This window comes from Vulpes lagopus, chromosome 8 (genome assembly GCF_018345385.1).
Source record: "Vulpes lagopus strain Blue_001 chromosome 8, ASM1834538v1, whole genome shotgun sequence".
In the NCBI taxonomy this organism is placed as follows: Eukaryota; Metazoa; Chordata; class Mammalia; order Carnivora; family Canidae; genus Vulpes; species Vulpes lagopus.
In genome coordinates, this window is record NC_054831.1 from 38,135,519 (window position 1) to 38,161,475 (window position 25,957).

General features: G+C 35.2%; 1 protein-coding gene across 3 annotated transcripts in view; it reads left to right on the top strand.

The window, feature by feature from the left end:
- The window catches only part of CDK8 (cyclin dependent kinase 8), a 112,834-nt gene extending 87,165 nt beyond the window's left edge, over positions 1-25,669 (top strand). For 2 of the 3 annotated variants that reach the window (XM_041766464.1, XM_041766466.1), the window contains 9 exons: positions 4,960-5,017; positions 7,202-7,333; positions 14,556-14,699; positions 17,135-17,204; positions 17,977-18,049; positions 20,699-20,796; positions 21,506-21,584; positions 21,703-21,861; positions 24,379-25,669. In XM_041766464.1, coding sequence (XP_041622398.1) covers positions 4,960-5,017; positions 7,202-7,333; positions 14,556-14,699; positions 17,135-17,204; positions 17,977-18,049; positions 20,699-20,796; positions 21,506-21,584; positions 21,703-21,861; positions 24,379-24,504 — 939 coding nt within the window. In that variant the 3' untranslated portion in view covers positions 24,505-25,669. The remainder of the gene's footprint in view (positions 1-4,959; positions 5,018-7,201; positions 7,334-14,555; positions 14,700-17,134; positions 17,205-17,976; positions 18,050-20,698; positions 20,797-21,505; positions 21,585-21,702; positions 21,862-24,378) is intronic. The other variant, XM_041766465.1, reaches the window with a different exon arrangement.
- The last annotated feature ends 288 nt before the right edge of the window (positions 25,670-25,957 follow it).

Sequence of the window (25,957 nt, forward strand, 5' to 3'; positions counted from 1 at the left end):
CCAGGTTATGTCCATTGAGCACATACCCGCTTTTGAAATTTAAAAAACAAAACAAACTTCTAGTTTTAGAACAATAATGCTATTGATATTTTTTTATCTGATAATTCTGCTTTGGGATTTCATCTCAAGGAAATTACCTGGTGTATATGTCAGGGTGTTTTGGGGGTAACAGGGAGGCAAGTATAAATTATACAAATATTGTCAATGAGAGCATAGTCAGGGTTGGTGCCAGAAGTGGAGGTTTGGGGGAGATACAACCAGCTGTCTAGTAATAGAGGAATACAATTTAGTTAGTAAAAGTAATGTACAAACATCCAGATTTGTCCAGAAAATAATACTTGAGAAGACAGAACACAAAACAGTACAAACAATAGTTTGTACTATTCACTCATCACTGTTATACTAGCAAATATATAAATTAATATTGTTTAGAATAGTTTTTGGAGTTAGTGATTTTCAGATTTGAATACAAACTATAATTTTTTTGGTAAAATTTGGTTAAATTCCTAATAATGACACTGGAACTGTTCTGAAAACTAAGAGATTTTTTTTTTTTTGAAAACTAAGAGATTTTTGATAGCCTGTCTCTGCCACTTAATCTCTCTCCCTTGAGATGTGTGATCTCAATATTATTCAGCTTTCTAGTCTTCAAGATTACTTAAAGTTACCTTTTTTTTTTCTTAGTGGACATTTTATTAGATTTTTTGCTTGAACTGTGTTATACCTTACCTTACACCTATTTTTGTTTTACAAAATACAATTAAATAAATCTAACTTGGAAAATACATTTCTATGTACAAGAAAATATACATGTATATATTAATATGTGCACATTTTTATTAGGAATAAATATGGCTGTGCCTATAAATTTAGTATTAGAGGTGAAATTCATAGCTCAGAATTCATAGCTCAAGAAATTCATAGATCAGAAGAATAAGGGAAAACTATTACAAAGATATCTTCCAGATCTCATTCACTGGGTTTCCAAATTTCTGACTCAACTACTTAGAACATTTCATTAAAACAATTTTTTAAATTACTGAATATATGCCTACTTAAGTCTTTGTTGCCCAGGTTTGAATCTCTCATATGTATGTATCACAGTTCATTTTTTTCAGCATGTATGATAGTAAAAAATGATTAACAACCAAACTGAAATTTACTGAGTATCTAGAAAATGTGCCACTAGATTGTGGTGTTTACAATGTTTGTGAAAGTTAAATTCTGAATAAATCTTAGAGAACAGCACTAATAATGGTTTCTTATGGATTGCTATTTTTTTCATAGATCTATCAAGAATGAAATTTTCCTGTTGACTCGAAGTTTCTATCTTGCCTTGACACCTTAGTGCACATATGAAGACCCCATTTTCACTCCCAGAATAAAAAGGTCTTAGTAGTTATCTAGGTTGTATGCCATCATTCTCCACTTCTGCACCTAAGTCAGATATTTCTGATTGATAATGGTGGCTTCCTGATCAGCCCAGTTCCTATTTTTCTCAAGATAGAGCTCCCTATAGTCCTTAACTTTTTTTTTTAATGTGGTAAAGTATTTAAGATTTTATTTATTTATTCATGAGAGCCACAGAGAGGGGGGGGGCGGGGGGCAGAGACATAGGCAAAGGGAGAAGCAGGCTCCTCGCAGGGAGCCTGATGGGGAACTCAATCCCAGGACTCTGGGATCACGACCTGAGCCAAAGGCAGACACTCAACCACTGAGCCACCCAGGCGTCCCAACTTTTTTTTTTTTAAGTCAGGATTGACCCCTTAAATGAAACCACTTTGCCATCACTGCTGCATGCCATGAAAATAACAGGAGGAGGGACCCATTGTTTATAAATAGTGTCATTGAAACAACATAGCACCATTCTCCTTTGTGACTATATAACATGCCCAAACTGAATTTTAAATTCACTTATAGAAGTGGTGTTGGTGTTGGCTTTTAGCCCTGAGCTCTGCTTCAGATCATACAAAAGGCAGCAAGTTGCCTAGGAAAGTGATTTTTAGCTATTAACTAGCTCTTTGGCCCCAAATCCTTGACAGAGAAACTGTTTATTCCCCCAACCAGTGCTAAAACCCTGTTTTGGAACTTGACAGTCTGGTAAGTTACCCAACAAAAGGAAGAACAAGAGAAGTTTTCCACCTATACCTCGTAGTAAACTGATCTATACCACTCACCCTAGGGCTTCTTCGATATGGGCCCCACTACTGAATGAGTAGGAAAGCAGAAAAGAAGAGAGATATCCATGTTGTGCTCTGCTCTTGCCAGCTACAGAGATAGTATTTTAGAATTGAGCACTTAAGTCCTGGAACAGTCCATCACAGCAAACCAGTTAACAAGTTTACACCTTTGGAGAAGGGAGTAGGATTTGGGATGTAGTGGAAGAGCAATGGGTGGCAAAAGGGTCTTTAACTTTTAATTATATGTGACTTTATAGTTTGAATTGTTTATAATCAGAATGTATTCAAGTATTATTTATGTCATTAAGTAGGGGGACAGAGAATCAAATTATGCCAAGTAACACAGAGGAAGGATCTTTGGGGGCAGAAATAATGGGATACCAATGACTTGGTTTTGAAAGGTCTAGTCACAGGACTCGGAAAATGGCAGGGGGGTGTGGGTGATGGCAGGGGGGTGGAACAAATTGATGGGAATAAGCTTGCAGATGCCTTGCATCCCCTCAGAAGGACATTGGATCTTATTCACAGGTGGTGAGAGACCAGTTAAAGTAGAAATAATGTTTTAGTAATAATAAAGCATAGCAAGAGCATTCAAAGACATTTTTTAAAAGGTTCATCCATACCACTCTCACTAACTTTGTTCTTCTACTCATGGTACTTTTTTTTTTTTTAACCTATTGGTAATCACAGTCTGTATATCATTTTGTGTTCTGTTTTCACTCAATCTTTCAGTAATTTTCCATGATAACTACTATGGAAGTTTTTAAGCAAGGGAGTGATATGATCAGCTTTGTCTTTTAGAAATGTTACCCTGGCAACATTACAGAAGATAGTTTGGATGGGAGAAGAATCGTAATGGGTTTAAAGAGTAGAGAATGTGTTCAAGAGATATTTAGGGAATTCTGCCCCAATAGACCATAAGAAGAGAGTTCTAGCAGAGAAATGGAAGTTTCCCCCTGATCCCACATTGGTGGTTGAGAGCAAGCTCTGTTTCTCAGCCGAATAGAAATGCTGCCAGATGCCTCTTTGGAAAGCCCTCCTCTGCCTTCAATATTGTACACTAGTCTCAGAGATATGATTTCATTTTGAAGTAGGCTGAGCTGAGAGTCTCTGCAGAGTCTAACCCAGTGGTGACTGACACAGTGCACGAAAGCAATTTTACTTGTGCTAGGCAGCACTTGCAGGTAGCCCACAAGGAATAGCATTAATTCTGTACTTCCTTTAGGTATTTTGCCAGTTATTCTAGTGGCCAGGAGTGTGTGTGTGTGTGTGTGTGTGTGTGTGTGTGTGTGTACAGTACTGATAGAGGTTCTCAAAATTTTTTTGAATGAAACTATTGTTGTTGACTGAAAAACTTGCTATGTAAAGTTACTTTCAAAATGATATATTAGGAAGGGAGCACTTGACTTAAAACATGGGGTAGATTCTGCTGCTGCCTACTCTTATAGATGATTATACTTACAGGGCAAGTCATGTAATGTCTCTAGTGCCCAGTTTCTTCACCCTGAAAAATGTAGGAATTTGTAACCTCTGAAATGTATATGCTACCGTTTCAGCAATTCTTTGCTTTTTTTGCTAGGTACAAAAAATTTTTTCATCTGTAAGTTACATTTTGTCAGTAATAACATCGAGGCTGTTACTGAATATGGCTAGGGAAGCCTATGAACTAGTTACCACTGTAGATAGTCTTCATTAACATTTTTAATTTTAAGGTTGCTTTGAAGGGCATTCTAACCTAATTTCACTGTTATTTAGCAGATTAGTAGAATTAAAGACCAAGTAAACAGGCTAGCAGAGTGAGAAAGTTTTGGGGGTTGCTCTCCCCCCACCACTTCCTATCTGTCTGTCCCACCCTCTTCTCTTCTTCCCTCTTCTTCCTTCTTGCTGAGGAGGGCACAAATCTCACATGTCAGGGGATCCCTGGGTGGCGCAGCAGTTTGGTGCCTGCCTTTGGCCCAGGGCGCGATCCTGGAGACCCGGGATCGAGTCCCACATCAGGCTCTCAGTGCATGGAGCCTGCTTCTCCCTCTGCCAATGTCTCTGCCTCTCTCTCTCTCTCTCTCTCTCTGTGACTATCATAAATTTAAAAAAAAAAAAAAATCTCACATGTCAGTGTAGTAGGTACCACATAGCAGATTGTAGATGATAGTTAATCCTGTATATTTTTAGAGACTTTTAACACTGTTTGAAATTTTACTTCTATAAAATCTTATTTTAAGTTTTAGCTTCTTTTTTTATTTAAACGTAAAAAATCTCAAAACCAGATCATAGAAAATTCCTCTTCACTAATCCCTTTAGAAAAGACTTTAATAAATTGATTTTTCTGTAATTTATTTGTTTAAACATAGGTGCATACTTTGCATTTCCAAAAATAAAAGGATAACCAGCTGGCTCCATCCTTCGCTATTCAGAATTAAGCCATTTGTGAAGATACATTTTCCCTTAAAATTGCAGGACATTTTATATAATTGAAAGAGTTGGAAGTAACCACAACATTATAGCTTCCTGTCAGATGCTTCACAGTAGTGAGCACAGACTGAAAAAAGGGCCAAGAAAAGCCTTATTAACTCTACCTGGAGAAAAGTCCTGTCTCATTGGGCCTTCATGAAGTTTGAATATCGCTTTGCATAAAGTTTCTTTGGTGACTTCCTGTGTTTGATTTTAATTTTTGAGTAAATGAGATTTTGTAAAGGTGGATTTATGTTATATTGATATATTTTCTGTTGTAAAGAAACCACTACTGTCTACTGAAAAAAAAATCACTATTTTGTTTCCACAGAAACCTGCTAATATTTTAGTTATGGGTGAAGGTCCTGAGCGAGGAAGAGTAAAAATTGGTATGTTTTATCTTTGATAAGTCACAGTGTAGCACTCTTGTAAAACTTTTGCAGGCACCTGTATCATTTCTAACTTTTGCTGTAATAATATGTGTATATTCATGTAGTTCCTGCTTGATCAAAGCCATTTCTAAAGAGTTTATGTTAAAAATGAAAAATGTTTCACACTCTTAAAAGGTGTCAGACAATCTTTAGGGCTTGAAGTGTTCTAATTATAAAACAAGCTGTGGATGTTTCTTAGAAACCTTTGCCTTCATTAAAGATAGCCTATCAAGGTTAGTGGCTTCTATCCACATTAGAGGCCAGCCTCACCTTTAGTCACAAGGGCTTATACAGCACATTAGTGATTATAGCATCACTTCTGTTCACCTGAGCCAGATTACATCAGAACATGTACTTCTGTTGACCTTGTCAACATTGGAAATTATAAACTAGGAAAACCATGAAGGCTGGATAGGTATAGACTCTCAAGTGTGAATGAGCCTGCTGATAGAGGGCCTCTGCCTAATAGGAAAAGAAAATAACAAACATTCTGTACCTTGGCATATTTTCTAATAGCTCTGTTTCTTTATATATCAAAACAAAATTTTACCCAGTTCTGGCCTGGCACCTATAAGGATAGAACTGAATTTATTTATTCTAACTGGTTTTTTCCATTGTCATTTCTAAGTTGTGTCTGTCACATTTATTTAGTTTGTTTCCTGTGTGGGTAGAAGAAATGTTGTAACGAAATTATGTTAATTTAAAGGCAGCAGGATTCTGGGAGTATTTTTACAAAGTAATTTCTGATTGCAACATTGAATATAAATTCAAATTATCAGCTAATTTGTACTACTTCCCCAACAAAGAAAAACCTAGGTATTCCTAACGCCTCCTTCCTCCTCCCCAGTAAATTTCCCAAATCTCACTTTCCACTTAGACTCTCAGAATACTCTTTTATCATACAACCTTGCAAATTTTAAATATCACAAAAATTTGATGCACCTCAAAGTACTCCTGGTCATTGACTCCCTTTGAGAGCCAGGCCCTGTCAGTACTTACTCTCTAGAGTCATCAGATGACTGTTAAGTCCTTATTTGTGTTTTTAAAAAGTCCAGTTTGGTTGCATCAAGTTCAAATGTAAGTTCAAAGTGTGCAAATTGGAAAAGACCTAGTCAAACAGTAGTTACAGATGTATTTTTACTATAAGATTTGAGGAAATTTTATACAACAAAATCTAGTTTGGAATTATATGTAATGCATATGATGTTAGGTTTGGGAGGATATTAATGCTTAAAGCATTCACATTTAAGAAGAAATACTATTTTTTATATAAACCAATATTTAGTAATCTGAGTCATGGTTTTATCTTTACCAAATTTCTGTGGTTTTTCTTTTAACCTCTATAATTACGTAGATTAGACGAGGGCCTACTTCATTAAAAATACATATTAAGAAAGCAAAACGAAACAAATGATTGATGAATCTCGAAATTTTTGATAGATGGTATGAATAAGTGATTATTCATTCATGTGTATTTGATAAAAGCAATGTGTAATGACACTAGATACTAAGATGAAGACTGTTTTTGCCTTTAAGATTACAGTGTAATAGGATGAACAGCCATGCCTGAATAACTACACTATATATTAAACTGTGTCAAATGCCACAGCTCTAGTTGTGAGCTAGGGTTTTGTGACATTTGTCAAATCATTTAATTTCTTCTTTTGAGAAAATTTTTTTTCCTCTAGAAAAAGGAAGTGATTGAACTATAATGATCTTTTAAAAGGTCTTTTCCAGCTTAAAAATTTTACTATGATTCTTTAAAATTAATAGTATTCAACCCAAATAAATGGGGGGAGATAGTGGTGTTAACTTACTGTATAGTCAATGTCTGATTCCCTGGCGAACAGGCTTATTGATTCAAATAATGGGAAGCTGTACTGTAACGGATGTAGTTTGTCAGTGCTTGCAACCAGTACAAGGAATGGACACGCACCTTAACTACCCTGTCTCCAGTAGTGGCATGACAGGTGGGAAGAAATCTGCCCAGAGGCAAAGGGTCACCCTGCCTCTAGCAGCAGAGCGTGTCCATAAACCAGGTTGAAGAGTTCAGCAGTTTCCCCATCTTCCTAAATAGTAGTGGTAAAATTAATTGTATTGGTAAAATCTGTTGACTTGACCTTATTATTATCTGTTTTCCAGCTGATATGGGCTTTGCCCGGTTATTTAATTCACCTTTGAAGCCTTTAGCAGATTTGGATCCGGTGGTTGTGACGTTCTGGTACCGAGCCCCAGAGCTACTCCTGGGGGCAAGACACTATACCAAAGCTATTGGTGAGTGCAGCTCACAAAAAATCTATCACCTTTCAGAAATGACTTTGTTGTTGTAAAATACACATATTTCTATATATTAAGTCAAATAATACAGAAGGTTATAAAGTACAAGCAAAATCTGTCCTACAATCCCACTGCCTATAAACACCACTATTAGCGTTAGGAGTGTATTATTCCAGGCATCTCTCTCTGATAGATAAATAGATGTTTTAAAGCTTTTTAAATATATGGGATCATACGATGCATGCTAAGTAAAAATGTATTTTAAATTTTACTTGAAAGAGAAATAAGCACAGTAAAATTTCTAAGCCATTAAACTGCAGACTGATGTTTGTTTCACCAAAAGAAATATTTATTTCTAAAAGATCCCCTTAGAGTTAAGGGGGGGAAATTATGGGAAACAGTAGGAATTTAGGATATCTTAATTCACTTTTCAATTTTTGATTGTGTTGATTACCTCCCTCTAGGAAGAATTAGGAAATTAGTACTCTTTTACTTCCCCACCTACCTCTCAATTTATAAGCTATGTGAGAAATATCGTTGTCATCATTATTATCATTACTACTACTTTGTTAATGTTTACGACATTTATTTTCTGTTTGCAAACCGTAATTCCCACAGTTCATACTCAGATTATATACTGTAATGGATTCGGTGTTCAACTACCACAGTCCTTTTACCGCATCTTTCCCATTACTAACATCTTTATTCTGCCTCATGTTATTTCATTGAACTTTATCATTGCATACTTAAGTGCTTTGCTTTTCTTTTTCCCTGTGTTGTATGTCTTTACTGTTTACCTAACTTGTTCTGTGTTCTCCAGAATGGCATTGAGCCTGCTTTTGTTTTTTTTTTGGTTAACTCCATCCTGAAGTCTTCTATGGTTTGCTGAATTATGGATTTATTTTTATCCTGGCTTTTCTTTTTTTTAATTCCTCTGAGTTGGATATATTTCCTTCTGGGCTTTATTATTTTGCTATAACAATATCTCAGCTTGCTTTGGAAGGGTGTGTTGGAGGTAAATTTCCTAGTTCTTATATTTCTGAAAAATGCCTTTGTCTTACTATATCATGCAGTTTGACCAAGTTTAAAATTCTAAGTATAAAAGGACTTTCCCTCAGTATTTGGTGATGCTCTTCCATTGTCTTGTAGCATCAGTGTTGCTAATGAAGACTCGTGCCAATCTTATTCTTATTCCTTGATGGACTACCTGGGTGGTTTTTCTTTCTAAAAACAAATAGGATCTCTTATCTTTATATCTCACAGTAATGTGCTGGCCTCTTGGTAGGCACATTCAGTCTGAAGGTCATATCCCATATTCCATGTCTGTGGAAAACTCCTACACTAGTCTTTTGATTTCCTGCTGTTTTCTATGTCTGTCTTTCCTAAACTGAGTGTGAGCAGATGTTGGATGCCTCAGGTTGACCCTTTTTACCACTTTTCTTATGTTCTTCTGTCCTTTTTTTTTTTTTTTTAAAGAACCCCTTCTTATGCTCTATCAGTTTTTTATATTATTTTATGTAAAGAAAAGCTTCTCAGAGGTCTGTGAGGACAGTGGTAACAGTGTTTTTTAATTGTTTGTAATTTGCTGTATTCCTGGAATAATTTTTTGTGTTTTCTTTATAGGCTCTCTTTTTATTTATATGGCTTGGTTTCTCCCTTCCACGTGGCAAGTGTTCTTCCCCTGTTTCTTGACCCTTGATTGTCTCTTGATATTTAAGAATCAGGTTACAGAAAAGTGCTTAGGAGCTTTGTGTACATAGATCATAGGGCTCGTTGGCTGGCAGATTTTCTCATGATCTAGCAGAGAATACCATTAATGAGGGGATCCCCAAATGCTTAGCATGCACAAGTCTTTGTCCTGAGGACATTCAGATTCCTTAAGGGAAGAGTCTTCCAATTTTGGGCCTAAGTTTCATGTACCTGGTAGCCCCAGGGCGGTGAAGGGAGCGTTGGGGAAGGATCAACTGTTCAAAACACAGACTTTATAGCTGGTCCTCTAAGGACAAAATCTTCCAAATTGTACAGGACAATCCTGCTTCACACTTAGTGATAATACTGTGTCTAGGGCCTTCTCTGAGCTATTCTGTCTGCCTTCCATCTTCCTGAAGTAAAGTGTTCTTATGTATCTCTGCCTAGATCAGGTCTTCATATGGCCAGTCTCTTTTTTTTTTTCTTTCATTCAGATCTTAATCAAAATACTACCTCTTCAGAGAGAATCTTAGTGATCACAGTCTAAAGTAGTCATCCTGCCTTCCCTATCCCACTTCTATCTTACTGCATTAACAGCATTGAATAATATCTAAAATCCAGTAAAATAGATAGACCTTGCCTCGCTGGTCACCCTACTAGGCCAGTGCCTACATGGTACACAATGATAACTTAGTACTCTGTTGAATGAATTAATGAATGAATCTTGTCCTCAGTAATCTCCTCCTGTTCTTTTTATTACTATGGATATATGCCTTTATTATTTTGCTGCCATTTCAGTGTATACCCAAGAAGGGAAAAGAAGAAATACTTATGATCATTCCCCCATTAAAAAAAAACTTTATTCATTCATTCATTTATTTATTTATTTATTTATTTATTTGGCAGAGAGAGAACACAGTAGACAGAGTGGCAGGCAGAGAGAGAGGGAGAAGCAAGCTCTAAGCAGAGAATGTGATGTGGGGCTTGATCCCAGGGCCCTGGGATTATGACCTGAGCTGAAGGCAGATGCTCAACTGACTGAGCCACCGAGGCTGCCCTCATTCCCCCATCTTAATCTTGAACCCAACATGTCTTTCTTAAGAAAATCTTTATATTCACTAATCTTCATAACTACTTTGAGATCACATTTCATTTTATAGAAAAGTAAAGGTAGATAAAGTTAAGTCAGTTAGATACAGGACTTCTCTGTACTATATTTACAATTTTTCTATAAAACTAAAATTACTCCAGAATAAAATGCTTATTTTTTAAAAAGTCAACCAGAAGGAAAAGTGAAAATTATTAAACTAGTCCTGTTTTTGAATACATATAATTACCTGTGTATACATTTGGTTATCTTTTTTATAAGTATATTTTAAGGGATGCCAGGGTGACTCAGCAGTTATGTGTCTGTCTTCGGCTCAGGGCATGATCCTGGAGTTCCAGGATCGAGTCCCACATCAGGCTCCCTGCATGGAGCGTGCTTCTCCCTCTGCCTGTGTCTCTGCCTCTCTCTGTGTGTGTCTCTCATGAATAAATAAATAAAATCTTAAAAAAAGTATTTTAAGTCTTTAGCATATAAACTAATACGATGTATAACTATTTTTTCCACTTAAAAGTGAGTATTTAAGGGATCCCTGGGTGGCGCAGCGGTTTAGCGCCTGCCTTTGGCCCAGGGCGCGATCCCGGAGACCTGGGATCGAATCCCACGTCGGGCTCCCGGTGCATGGAGCCTGCTTCTCCCTCTGCCTATGTCTCTGCCTCTCTCTCTCTCTCTGTGTGACTATCATAAATAAAAATTTAAAAAAAAAGTGAGTATTTAAAAACATTGTTACTTTTGATAAGACATATTAACAGACTACAAAGATAAGGAAGTGATTGCTTAATCTTAGCTGTTATTAACTTGAAAACTTGAGACTTTGAATTGATTTAAATTAAGTAAAAAATTTGCCATCTTAGAGGCTTGTGACTCTGTTTATCTTTTTCTAAATAAACTTATATTTTGAATATTGAAATTCCTATAACTTGTTATTCACTAGGACAATCTGCAGTGTGGCATTTTTGATGTGGGGCTCTTTCTCACAAAGCTAAACTAGCAGCAATTTAGTAGATCCCCTTGTTCAAATGGCTTTGTAATTTGGAAAAGAGAAGCCCTTTCTTCATATTTTTCCTCTCTTCCTCTTCCTCATCAAAATTTATTGGATAACTATTAGGTAAACTTTTTAAAACTTAAGAGAAACTGAAATGTACACAAATTAATCTGATTTATAGCCCTAGCTCTATCACTGAGGGTGTGTGCACACACGCATGCTCACCCTCATGCAAACCATTTAGTTCTTTAGCCTCATTTTTTGAAAGTGAGAATTTAGCTTCAGTCATCTCTTAGATCCCCTTTAACTTCAAAAGTTCTGTGACCTTGGAAAAACAACTGCTTCTGAGGTAGAGAGATTACAGAGGACACTAGGGTGCAGATTGAAACCAATCAGACCCTCTGCAGTGGTGATCCCCACCCCATGTACACCTGACTTGGCCAAGAGCAATCTTGGAAAGCATTTTCTCTTATGAAGACATTGGCTCAAAAATGTCTTGAAAGCACTTTTCTTTTATGAAGACATTTGTCAAAAATGTCAAAAATATCTTTTAAATCACTTTTTTTGAGAGAAAAATTGTACATAAACCATTTTTAATATAAATATTTAAAAACAGAATAAAGGAATAAAAATGAAACTTCTTCCTTAAATCCAGTCTCTCCCACACAATCCCATTCTGCGTATTACTTATGTAAGTAGCCTGAGGGTGCATTAAAGTTCCCCAGCCACAGTGAAAGCTGCTTATCAAGAACTTGCTTAGCATTTTTACTTACTTGTCAGATAGTTGTGTAGTTTGAGTGGCTGATAGAAGAACCTTTGTAGTTGAATGCACAGATTACTTGTTCAGTAGTTGATTTTAATAGCATCATTTAGAAGAGTGAAATCTGCTAGTGGAGTTTAGTGGATTATGATAAACCGAGGCTACTAAGAAGCAGCGGAAAGAGCATAGGAGAAAAATGTTCCTACCCTCTATTACAAACAGATTTTAGTGCTGCGGTTTTTTATTCACTTGTACCAAACTGCAAGCCAAATAATTAAGCCAAAGAGAGTCAATAATAGGCTAGTAAACATTGTACTCCCAGTAACAAAGTTTAATTCAGTTTTGAGTGTTTTGGGGTTTTGTTTGGTTGACTTCATAGAGGCTGAAAGAGGAGTTTCAGTTTTTAGTTAATCATCACTAAAGCAGTTTTAAAGTTTTATGGACTTTTAAACTCAGATGTTTGTTCTCAAATAACTGAATGCCCACTAATTATGTGGCATTCTATTAAGTGGGAAGTATACTATAAAATATCAAGCTCTACCCCCCGCCAAATTTGGATCTACATAGCATGCTAATTGCTGTCTACTTTGCCTAGTTAGCTCAATAGCTACACAAAGCATCCCAGATTTTGAGAAATAGATGAGATTTATGTATTTTTATTTTGGAAAGTCTTTTCCTGAAGGAGGTAGGCAGGTGAACAAGGAAGGACTTTACCATGAAATTGGCACATTCTGGAAAAAAATAGGCAAGATAGGAAAGAGAGACTAATGTACACAGATTTAAAAATTTGTCTGAAATAATAGCCTGCTTAGCTAACTTAACTTCCTGATTAATGTCTGGATCAGGATTTTGAAGAAAGGAAGAATGATGAGATTGCTAAAAGTAAGAGATAATAAAAAATATGCAGAGAAAGAGGTTATGAGGGCAAGGTTAATAAGCAAGATTTAATAAACTAATTTCTTCCTATTATCTGACCTTTTATTTTAGAAGCAATATCGCTCTAAGGATAGTTACACCACTTACGTTTCATCTGCTTTTACATAGTTTTCTTCTTTAGAATTTTTCGTAGCTAACCAGAATGTGTTGTTATGGTGTCTTTTGGGTGCTAGGAGTAGAGTTTTAAACATGCAAACTGACCCATAGGCTCTCTTTGTGATGCTCCTTAGCTTACCTTTTAAGTAAGATTATCATAAGTCAAGTTATCATATGGGGTACATATGTAAAAAGAATAATCACAAAATAATTTTTCTGTTACTAAAAACAAAATAGTTTGGCTTGTATCTCTTGATACTTTTCCATATGATGGTATTGGCTAACTTGGTTCTCTGATGTGGGAGAAAACTGATATGCAAACACAGTGTCCTTTTTAAAAATCACTTGCTTGTGGTCAGGGTGTTTAATCTTACTAAAAAGATTACTGACTTGTTAGTATTAAATAGAAATGTGATAATTTTACATTAAAGATCTATATTCTAATTTTAGAGTTTAGGAATTCTGAGTTATTTTATAAATTAACATTTTTTTCTCATTTTCTATGTATGTGACAGTTATTAACAGACCTGGGTAATTCGCTTTAATAAAATAGTGGTTTTTATTTTTCCCTCTATAGTTATTTGTATTTACCACAGGTTTTGGTTAGATCAGTCAAAACACACTCACACTCATTGAATCTCTGCTGTGTGCACACCATTGTACTTAGTGTAGAGAAGTTAACTTTGTTGGTTTAGGACTTTGTTAAAGTAGAAACTGAGTAATTTCAGTTTTAAATTCTAAAGTGGCATGTAGATCTTTCCTCTGTTAATAACAGTTCTATTGAGTAAAAGTTTAATATGAATGAAAATTAGCTTAAATCTTAAAGTGAATGAAAGCAGTTTGTTGTACTACAGAGGAATCCATTTGCCTGGCTTTTTATAAGTAAGTCTAGTGAATTTGTACCCTTTCCACCTGTCTTAAGGTAGGATTTTGCTCCCTGTTTTCTTGTCCTTATTAAATTGCAAAACCTGACACTATCGTATCATAAAGAAATACGTTGAAGGAAAAACTGTTCAAGTAGAAATGCAGTTTGATTAGGTGAGGCATTGTCTTTCTCCTATTGGTATAACACCTTGCTAATTAGTGCTAGCATGAGGGGATAATTATTAGACTTTACAAATTAGCATGTACATAAACTAAAGAAAAAATATTTCTACCTTAAAAAATTGGTGCTGATTGTTTTTGGCAAGTATGCCCAATTTCAAAGGCTATTTGGGTTTTCTGTTTTGGTTTTATTTTTTGTTTAATTTTGTTTGTTTGTGGTTCCTATGCTCCATATGCAACTTTGCGTGTATTTCATAGATAAGGTATGTTTGAAGCATTTAAAAATTGCCAAAAATTTAGCTAATAAATTTGATTTGAACTTGGAATGAAGCCACTGGGTATAATGGAGATGTAATAGGGAATGAAAAATTGGGGTGGGTTGGGTGGGAATATATATTTACAAATAATATTCCATGATATTTTAATTATAATTGCTTTAGAAATTAATATGACTTATTAGGAAAAGAAAAGAAAGAAAAAACACTCCCCACCAAGATAAAAATGCATTTTCTTTTGGAAAGAACCACTTTATTTTCCTCCTTTCTTTTTCTTTTTTCCTTTCCTTTTTTTTTTCTTTTCTTTTTTTTTTCTTTTTTTTTTAAAGATATTTGGGCTATAGGGTGTATATTTGCAGAACTACTAACGTCAGAACCAATATTTCACTGTCGACAAGAGGACATCAAAACTAGTAATCCTTATCACCATGACCAGCTGGACAGAATATTCAATGTAATGGGATTTCCTGCAGGTACACATTATGTTTTTGTTTTTGTTTTTAAATCACTGTTGTTTGAACCTAGATATCTTCATTGGAAAGGTGTATATCTTTAGCTAATGGAAGCTACTCTTACTCAATTCTTTATATTTATGACTTGCATTAATCAAAGATCCTTAGGAATAGCAAAATTTATAGAGTTCACATATTAACATAAAGATATTTATGGGTTTTCTGAATTTGAGGAGTATATTTTTGTTTCATTTTATTTTTTGTTTTGTTTTGTTTAATATTTGAAATGATAAAATATTTACGATCTCTGTATTAAAAGGTGCCTTTAATTCTTACAAAAGGAAACTAAATAAAATTCAGTAGTACGTATTTCTGTCTGGCAACACATATAATAATGCCAATATTTGGGATTTGAATACAAATTTTGAACATTTTTTATATTTAGGGCACTGTACAGAATCACATTATATTGAATAATAGAATTTTTTATCCTATAACCCTTGCTGCTAAGAACATTCTTTTGAGTGTTCTGTTAGAACAGCCACCTTGCCTGTACTGATTGGCAGCAGGGAGAAAGTTATTTAGGTGTCTCATCACAGGCGTTAGACCTCTCCAACTATATCCCCGTCCCTTGTTATGCCATAGCATGGTAGTTCATCAGTCACCAAAACTCTCCCCAGAAGTCTAGAATAATGAAAATGGCTAGCCAGGTATTTATTAGAAATTGTTTCTTACTAGGAATTATTCTCGGGTCAGAATAACTCTAGACTAATACAGAAATACTTGGGAGTTATAATTTCATATTCCCTTATAGGAGTGTTAACACAGATACTACCTTTCTGCAGAATTGGTCAATGGGTCTGTGAAGACTACTTTATTGTGATGAGAATTTTATTTGTTCACTGAATATTTGAGGACCTGCCATCATGTGCCAGGCACTGTGTTATGCATAAAATAATGTTGATATAACAGGCATGATTCTTGCCTTCTTGGAGTTTATATTGTACTGCTCTAAATAGAAATGTTTAAATAATAGCTATGGTTTGAGTAGATGGAGAAGAATGACCTTTTCTTTCCACTTCTGAATGTGTCCACCATTTCTAAGGCCCGAGGGAAAGGAACATGGTTTACAAGGGGATGGAAGAGGGGGTGGCCTCTGTAGGGATAATTCTTAATGTGTAGTTCAACAGTTAGGGGAGGCTCAGCTTATAAGAAATTTGAAAAGCAGACAGTAGGGTTTAGATTTAATGTGCAGAAGAATGAGAATCCATGATAAGTTCTTGAGAACTAGTGACATGGTTTGTTATATTTTAGATTACTATGGTAATGGTAGGTACAAATCAATTAAAGAGAGGTAACTGAAGTCAGGGAAGCCAGCTGTTTGCCTGCATAACAGTACTCCAGGTGTAAAGTGATAAATGAGATGGAGAATAAAGGACAAATAGGGACTTTTTTTTTTAATAGGAAGTATATAATTGAGGGAAAAGTAAAAGATTGCTCAATCTAGCTTGAGAAATTGACAAAATAGAGAAATTGGAGCATGGAAATAATTAAGGAGAAAGCCCCATCAAGGAGTTTAAAGTATATATTCAGTTGACTTTACAGTGTGATATCTTTGGGGGAGAGGTAGCACGTATTTGTATAAGTAATTCGAAGGCAAACCTCTAAAGGCCATTTAAAGGCTAGTGGTGTGGTTAATTAAGCTACCTGTTGTTGTACCACTGCATCAGGTAGTCTTTCAGTACAAGTCCATTGATAGTAATGGAGAAAAGCAGCCATCTAGCATGAGCAACTCTAAGGCCAGCAAGACTAACTGAAAACATGTTCTACCTAATGTAAGGAGCTGGGACTGTTTTTGTTAATGTTACTGAAACTAGCCAAGCCACCAGCTGACTTATTTACATACTAGTTCTGTCCTGCCCTGTTCTATTCCAGTTTTTGCTTCTTACATTGCTTGCTGTTGTAAAGCAGTATATTTAGTAAAGTGAAAGTAAGGAGAGCCATGTTTAAAAAAAAAAAAGGGCAACTTACACCTATGGAGAGGAAAGATACTACATTTGTCTTTGAAGAGACTGGATGTTGATTTAACCAAGAAATTGGGTGGAAAGGGGGAAAAAGTGGTTTTACAAACAAAAGTGGAATTATTTAGTAATAGAAATACTTATTAATAACTTATTTCTCTCTACTTATAGAAATTGTGGTAACTTATAGTAAATTACATAGAAAGTAGGCACTAAAAAGATAGACTTATAGAGATCTAATGCTATACCAGGGATCAGAATTGTATTTATAGGTCAAGATACGATGCTTACTATAGTTAATTATTTATTTGAGGTCTGTGTTTTCCTGGAGGTTCAAAGTATATAGGACATGTAATGAAAATTGAGGCAACTTTTGTTAAAATTCTTGAGAATAGGAACTTAGACAACATAAAATTTTATCAATGTATTTCACAGATAAAGATTGGGAAGATATAAAAAAGATGCCTGAACATTCAACATTAATGAAAGATTTCAGAAGAAATACGTAAGTTGGAAATAAAGTAGATCCTTTGTTGGTTTTTGCTTTTCTGGAATATTCAATATAAGTTGAACACTCAAGAGAATACTGAATATAAGCTTATTCTAATAAATAATTTTATTTATTAACAAATATTTTCTTTTTTAAGATGTTTAAATGATATATAAAGAAGGTAAACAGCTGATTTTAGCAGCTGATTTGGATATGAGAAAAAAAACTTTCCATATTTATTACTTTCTGAAAGTGAACATCAGTGGAAAGGATCACTAGACTAGACTAGAATAAGCAGCCTTGCTAATAGTTACTTGCCCACCCACCTGAATTGTGTAGTCATTTTAAGCAAGTTGTAATAGAGAAGAAGAAATGTTTTGTTTATTTACAATGCAAGATCAGAACATTGGGAGAGGATAGTTTATAGGCCTATAACAAATTTTTTAAAATTTTACATTTATTTTAAACTTCCTAGTAAGGCTGAATTAAACATCTAACCCATATGTTATTTAAGAGAATTTTTGAAATAGCAGTCATATAAAAAAAATGCTATTTAGTATACATTATATATTAAATTATCTTGTCTTTACTTAGTGGCATCCATTCATAAGTGACTAGTGTGAATATTGAATGAAATATGAAACTGATAATGCTATGCTGATTATTCCATTTTCAATATGTATATTCTGTATTGGTTGTGATTAAAATAATTGTTTGTAAAACCTTCAGCCAATGTAAAATTAACTTCAAAATCTAATATAGATATTTCATAGTATTTCTCTTTCAGGTATACCAACTGCAGCCTTATCAAGTATATGGAAAAACATAAAGTTAAACCAGATAGTAAAGCATTCCACTTGGTAAGCTTTAGAGAACAATAATAAATTTTTTTTCCCCTGGTTAGCTAACCAGAGGTTTTTTGGGTCATTTACATGGTTACTTAGCACTCTTAGAGTACTTTAATGCGGACATCTTGTTGGTACATATTAGTAAAGGCATGAAAATACTTGTTTTTCCAAACCCATAACATGGTTTTTAACAGACTAATGTTTGGTCATTTGATTTTTAGAAGATAGTTATTGTACCATGTCTGTCAAGAATATTTTTAAAATTATATTTATTGGTTTTCATCAGTTATTTAAAAATTTCAAATATTTCAGAGAAGAATCTAAAAGAAAACCATCCCATTACTCAGAAATAGGTTTTACAGATTATTTTGTATTTTAACTCTTTGAAAGATTGTTTATAAAATATTTAACCCCTATGATACTCTGACAAGCTTGGGTATTAGAAGTCTGTCAGTGATGGTGTGTGTTACTTGCTTTCTCTGTAAGAATATGAGAGATTCAGTATTTATTACTGTATAATGAAAAAATAGTTTGACCTAGAATCTAAATGAATCCATGTACTATTGTAATTTATGAGATTATATTCAACTGTTGCCAACTTAAACTTGTTTACAATAAAATTTCCACTTTTATATTTTAACAGTTAAAAATGATTTTTGGTTTTATGTTTTCTTAAAAAGTTATATAACATACAATGGGGAAATTTCAGGGAGCTGGTTGTATTGTATTTGGTTTAAAATTCTTTTAATCCTTTATTCTCAGTATTTTTAAATGAATTCATTAAATGGGAATTTTTTTTGCCTTGAAGGTATTATATTTTCCTTTATTACAGTACCAGGCCTCTTGCAAACATTGCTTCTCTTTCTGCTTTTTTTCTCTGTCTACTGCTTCTACACCTTCTATTTATTTTTATATCATGTCGTATATTTCATATCTTATCACAACTTAAAAAGCAGTGCCTAACCTACCTTATCACCACACAATATATTATCCAAATAATGGATTCTTTTAGTATGCTTACAACAGGACCCAAATAGGAAAGTAAGTTAGATCCTTCAAAATTATGGACTTATTTATTCTAACAAAATAACGATAATAGTGGTAGACTGAAAGTCAAAATTCAAGGGACTTCCTCTTACTTCCTCCCAACTTACCTGCTATTCAGTGTAGTCTAAAGGGATCACAACCATCAATATTGACATTCCAGAGATTCCCTCACAGCTTATTTCCTTTTTTACTGGGGTTACCTATCTTGTGTGGGCCCATCTGAAAGCTCTAATGTAACTCCATTAAAACTGTTGAGCATTTTAAATGGCAAATCCATGCTTTTCCTTTCAACTCTAAATAAAATAAAGTGCTTCCACTAAAACATCAGATCATCAAAATTAAATTTAAATCTCACCATCCCATCATTTCTTCTGTATTTTTAAATATTTCATGTCCTTCTGTCCTCTGATTGTATCTTCTTCCATCGAGTCTCAACACATCTGTGAGTGTTCAAGAGTGGTCCTAGTCCAAGCACCATAGTACTTGGTGGAAAGGCAGCTTCTCGGACTCCTGCCCAGATATCCCAGTCAGAGTTCTGAGAGTGGGGCCTAGCAGACTGTTTCAGAAGGGCTCCAGGGGCGATTTTGATGTACTCTGAAGTCTGAAAATCACCATGTTAGCTCAAAGAGGACAAACTAAGAGACCACTATTTAGATTAGCTCTTAAATCCCCTACTAAAATCAAATGTTCTGAAATAAATAAATAAAATAAAAAATCACCTCAAATATTTTTGTTCATAAAGTCTTAAATAAACTATGTTTTAACCAAAAAAATACTGAATTTTCACATTAGTGTGACATTTTTATAGGTAGCAAAATAATAATACATAGTGCTTTCTTTGTGTCAGGTACCCTTAGAATTGCTTTCCATATATTAACCCATTTAATTCTGAAAACAAACCTATGGTAGTTGGCACTATTTTTAATCTCCATTTAACAAATGAGGTTGCAAAGAGATTAAGCAACTTGTCCAAAGTCACTCAGATAATAAAGGTCAAGTCAAGACTTGAACCAAGTAGTATTCTTCGAGTCTCCATTCATAACCCCTCTGTACTTCACAAGTTCTGTATCAAGCACCATATTTATTTAGACGGGGATAACATTGGCCAGGAGAGCTTTCTCTGATGATCTGTGCTGTGCAATAGGATAACTCCTAGCCACATGTGGCTCTTGAGCTTTAGAAATGTACCTGATATGATTGAGAAATTGATTTTTTTAAGTTTAATTTGGTTTTAAATCTAAATAGTCACATGTGACTAGTCTGTTATTTGTGTTATAATAGTTTTTTTCCCTTTATAGAAAAAGAATAGAAAATATAAGAGTTTAGTCTTGTTCTAAATTGGACAAAACAATTTGCATAATGTATAGATCATTGGTTTAGAATAAGGTAAAGGTTTTGTTTACTTCTTAGAACCAAGTAAGATCTTGATTATTAGAATTACTAAATGTGAATTACTATGTTAAATGTAATAATCCAGTTTTTCTCTTGTTAATTTGGGGGAATAAATACCTTTCAAATTGTAGTGTTTCATCAAAAAACATGTATATCCCACATATGGCCAAGGATTAACTATGAGAAGTAACACAATAATGTTTTTATGATTTATGATTTCAGCTTCAGAAGTTACTTACTATGGACCCAATAAAGCGTATTACCTCAGAACAGGCTATGCAGGATCCCTATTTCTTAGAAGATCCACTTCCTACATCAGAGTAAGTGATCAGTTTATTAACTCACCAGCAAGATAGAATTTTCTGGAGTGTGCTTGTTTGAGTTGTCAACTCCAAGTTGCCACTCGCGTTACATGGGGACCTAGGGGAATCCTAGTGACATGAGCTATGGTGACTGAGGTGTCATTTAGGGCTTTTACAGTGAAAAGGCATTCCTGTTCATGTCTTGCTTTATGAAACATTACCAGCTTTATTTTCAGCCGTGCCCCAATTATTCAGTGACAGGTTAATTATGCATGCTGTAGCTCACTCAGACTCACTGAGATGGCCCACTGCTTACAGTTACAGTTTTGTGTTTTAATTACAAAATCCCATTCCCAAATAAATTTGTGTTCCCCATGTCATCTCTTATGTGTAGAAGGGAGAGTAAAAAAAAAAAAAAAAAAAATTGTGTTCAAATAGTGACATTTCCACTGGAATCTATATTTGGATTGTAATAATAAAAGAGTGAGTCTGGGATTAAAGCAAGTTGAGTCATATTCGATGATTATTGATTATTTTCACACAATGAAAAACCTTCCCATGGCCTGCTACAATGTCCCTGGTTAGAAGAAAAGATTCATTTTGGCACAGTTGCATGAAGGGTACTCATTTTACAAATAAGGACACAAAGTCCATCTTAAAAGATTAAAATGAAGCATCTGAGATACTGAGTAGCATACTAGAAATTTTCTTTTTTTGTTGTGAGCAGCGTTTTTGCCGGTTGTCAAATCCCTTACCCAAAACGAGAATTTTTAACAGAAGAAGAACCCGATGACAAAGGAGACAAAGTAAGTATTAAAGTACATTTGGCTGCTGCTTGTTTTATTCCATCTACCGTAACATTTTCTTGTTTGTATTTGGTTCTCCTTCTGAGTTGAACTTTATTTTTCTGTTTAACCAATTGAGAAGAACCAGCAGCAGCAGCAGGGCAATAACCATACTAATGGAACCGGTCACCCAGGGAATCAAGACAGCAGTCATACACAGGGACCCCCATTGAAAAAAGTGAGAGTTGTTCCTCCTACCACTACCTCAGGTGGACTCATCATGACCTCAGACTATCAGGTATTTCCAGTTCATTGTGTATTGACTGGCCATATCAGTATTTGTAGATGGGTTTGTGACCTAAGAAAATGCTGACTTTCATGTCCCCGGGAAAATATAGTGATGTGAGTGTTACTGGCACAGCAGAGTACTGACTGTGGTACCGGACAGGGGGCCGACTTTTGAACTAAACAGACCTGGAATGATCAAACTTAAATTATGCCATTTATGAACTGTGTGACCTTGGACAAATAAAATTTCCTGGCCTTTTCACCTGTGAAATGAGACTAGCCAAGCCTTGCTTGTAGTTGTTATAGGAATAGACATGATAAGTCCTAGCACCTGACATATAGTAGGAGCTCAATCAGTATTGTGCATTGTTTTGAAACAACAGTATATCAAGAATGATTAAGAAAGCTACATCTAAGGCTTTCAGGGGCATCTGGGTGGCTTGGTCTGTTAAGCTTCTGCCTTTGGCTCAGGTCATGATTCCAGGGTCCTGGGATTGAGCCCGTATCAGGTTCTGTGCTCAGCAAGGAGCCTGCTTCTTCTTCTCCCTCTCCCCTCTGCTCATGTTCTCTCTTGCTTGCTCTCTCTCAAGTAAATGAATAGCATCTTTAAAAAAAAAAAAAACACAGGCTTTCAGATCCCAGCCTAGCCACTGACTTTGGGTAACCTTGAGTAAAGTAATTCAGATGTTCTCAGTTTTCTCATTTGTAGAAGTGATGATGGCAAGTGTGAGGTGGTAGCAAGGATTAAATGAGAGGACGTACGCTAAGGCACAGTGGCTAGCATGCCATAGTGCTTAACAGATGTTACCACTTTTTATCATTTTTATTATCATTATCATCAAAATTATTAGTAGTGTTCATAGTATGCAGTAAGCATTTACTAAGTGGTGGTGGTGGTGCTGGTGATAACTAATAATAAGAGTTTGTTGGGTGCTTACTATGCCAGCTTTTTTACTAAGCATGAAACTTAAATTATTTCCTTTGATCATTATGGGAACTCTGTGAGTAAGGGTTATTGTCATATCAGAGATGCTCAGAGAAGTTAAAGAACTATCACATATTTACCTGTTGAGCTGGGGGTAGACCCAGGATACAGGCTCAGATCTGACAACCAAGACTGCTCTGTTGCCTGCCTGTGGATCCCATCAAGTGGTATTGTCAGTTTCTTTGCAGAAACACAACTTGGAAAATCATATACCTCCCTGCTTAATTCTAACCATATTGCCAACTTACGGATCTCAGTGTGGAAAGGACACTGAAAACTTGACCACTTAGAGTTATTTACCTACTGAAAGACAAAAGATCTTACTGAACTAGTAAGGTTCCCAGAGCTTGCTCCTACCCATCAGGAGTCAAATCTTAACTCTTTGCTTTGGTTAAGGAGAGGTCCAGTCTACCAAACCATGAAATTCTTGTCTGCCTGGGTAGTAAGTCTCTTCCAGGAAACTAAACAAGGTAATCAAGGACAGACATCTCTGGAGGTTGATGTTTGTTCTGGCATCTCTTTCTCCCTATCCAGATGGGAAGAGTATATCCCTTTTGGCTCAAGAATGTATTTGCACACTAAGGTCATGGCATCCTTAGAATGAAGCAGAGCAGTGCTCGGCCTTTTGCTTCTGAAACCAAAAAATTGCTCTGCTTCTTTGTTTCTTGATGTTATCATTATGGTTGGTTTTTGTAGGTGATTCCAAAAAGTATTTCTGACTATAATTTCATGTGTCCACTCTTCTTAAAATGTTATTTTGCTAGAGTTGGCAGAATTTAGAATTATATGATATGAATATACTTTAAAAGAGGAAGGTAATAAATTATGGTAAATCAGTTATCATATTTGTCTTTATATGAGCGAGAGGTGCAGGAATGGGGATAACAATGTAACAGACCAAAATCACGGGACTCTTATACTCACATTGTTCTTTCCCTTTGTGCTCTTTTTAGAACTGAGAATACATTCTTCTTACATTTCTATAATTATAAACCTATTTTGTATGTAATTTGTAGCAGAAAATAAGATTCATTAAAGGGCATAAAAATATTTAATGCCAAAGCAAATGATTCTGCGGTACCTTTCCTTGTCCTGTTCATTTTTATCCTTTAGTGACACGTGTGTTGGGAGGTTTCTGTTGAAGAAACTAGCATGTAAGTTAGCTTTGAATTTCTTAGGGTATGTATCATTAAGTTCATGTATAAACATCTCAACCGAATTAATTATTACTTATCAGGTAGTTACAAAACAGCTTAAAGGGAGGATTACTGTTGTAGAAAAACAAAGAACTGCACAGCAGAGTCATGAAACTCAGCTTAGTATTGTTTACTGGCACTACTTCTGACCATCCTAAAGAAAACTGGTATTAAAAGATTTGGGGTTTTTGTCATTTTCATTCTAAAACTAGTACATGGCACAAGACTTTTAAATTCTCACTGTCTTGAAATAAATGACATTTCAAACCTACACCTTGCTAGCTTGAGGTAGAGCCAACTTGTAAAAACACCTGACTCTCATTTCTCCTTCCTTCTTCTTCCCCAGCGTTCCAATCCACATGCTGCCTATCCCAACCCTGGACCAAGCACATCACAGCCACAAAGCAGCATGGGATACTCAACTACCTCCCAGCAGCCTCCACAGTACTCACATCAGACACACCGGTACTGAGCTGCGCTGGACTGTTGTCAATGCACTGTTGCTAGCGCTGCAGGACTCTGACGGTGCAGCTCTCTGCGGGAACCTGGGATGGGCCATGGGAATGTACTGTACACCCACATCCTCAAACTGTCCAGTAGCCAAGTTCCACCACTTTTCACAGATCGGGGTAGTGGCTTCCAAGTTGTACCTATTTTGGAGTTAGACTTGAAAGAAAGTGCTAGCACAGTTTGTGTTGTGGATTTGCTACTTCCATAGTTTACTTGACATGGTTCAGACTGACCAATGCATTTTTTTCAGTGACAGTCTGTAGCAGTTGAAGCTGTGAAATGTGCTAGGGGCGAGCATTTTGTCGTTGTATGTGGTGAATTCTTTCAGTGTAACAACATTATCTGACCAATAGTACACACACACACAAAAGTTTAACTGGTACTTGAAATACACAGTATATGTTAACTCAACAGAATAATCAAGACTCAAAATGAGATTATTTTGGTACACCCTTCATTTTAGTGTCTTATCAGTGGGTTGATTCATTTTCTACATTAATCAGTGTTTTTCGACCAAGACTATTGCTTGGGTTTTTTTGAAAGTATAAACGCCACATAGTTTTTCCAGAAAGGTTTCAAAACTCCCAAAGATTAATTTCCAATTTATAAGTTTGTTTTTATTTTCAATCTATGACTTGACTGGTATTAAAGCTGCTATTTGATAGTAATTAAATATGTTGTCATTGATATAAACCTGTTTGGTTCAGCAAACAAACTGAAATGATTGTCATAGACAGTGTTTTATTTTTCCTGTTGGTGTTGCTGATTAGTGAGCATGCTTTAAGACGAAAAAAGCATGAATGATAACTTCCTCTGAAAGGTGCGGCATCCAATTCAGATATTTTGTCCTGATTTTAAAGCTGGTTGGTGTAGTGCTATTAAAATTTTGTTCAGTTAATTTTCTTTTTTAAAACTTGTTCGCACGTTGTTTAGGGTGCCCTTACTTCAGCAAAGGAGAAAGTGTAGGAGAGCCTTAGAATTTTTGAGGAAAAAAAAAAACCTATAACATACAATGTACTGTATCAAACTATTTTACATGAATGACACAAGTATTCTGAATTTAAAAAAAATTGAACATTGTTAAAAACAAGGTGTTATGTAATAAATTTATTTTTCATAAATCAAAATATGGAGTCAGTTCTATTTTTATATACACAAACGTGTTTTATTTTAAAGCATGTCTTACCAAGTGGCCTCTAAGTAAATCTCTTCAGTTGTTTTCCTTAATAATGTCTATATTTTCTGCCTCCATAGTAGAGTGGAGTAATGAGTTACATGTTTTAGATATGGATTCTTTTCTCTCTTGCACTTAGTTCTATAATAGATGTGGAACAGACACCTTTCTAATTGAAAGAGTTATGATGAACCTTCCATTTCGAGAATAAGGCCTAATTCTGTGTTATACTGAGAACAGT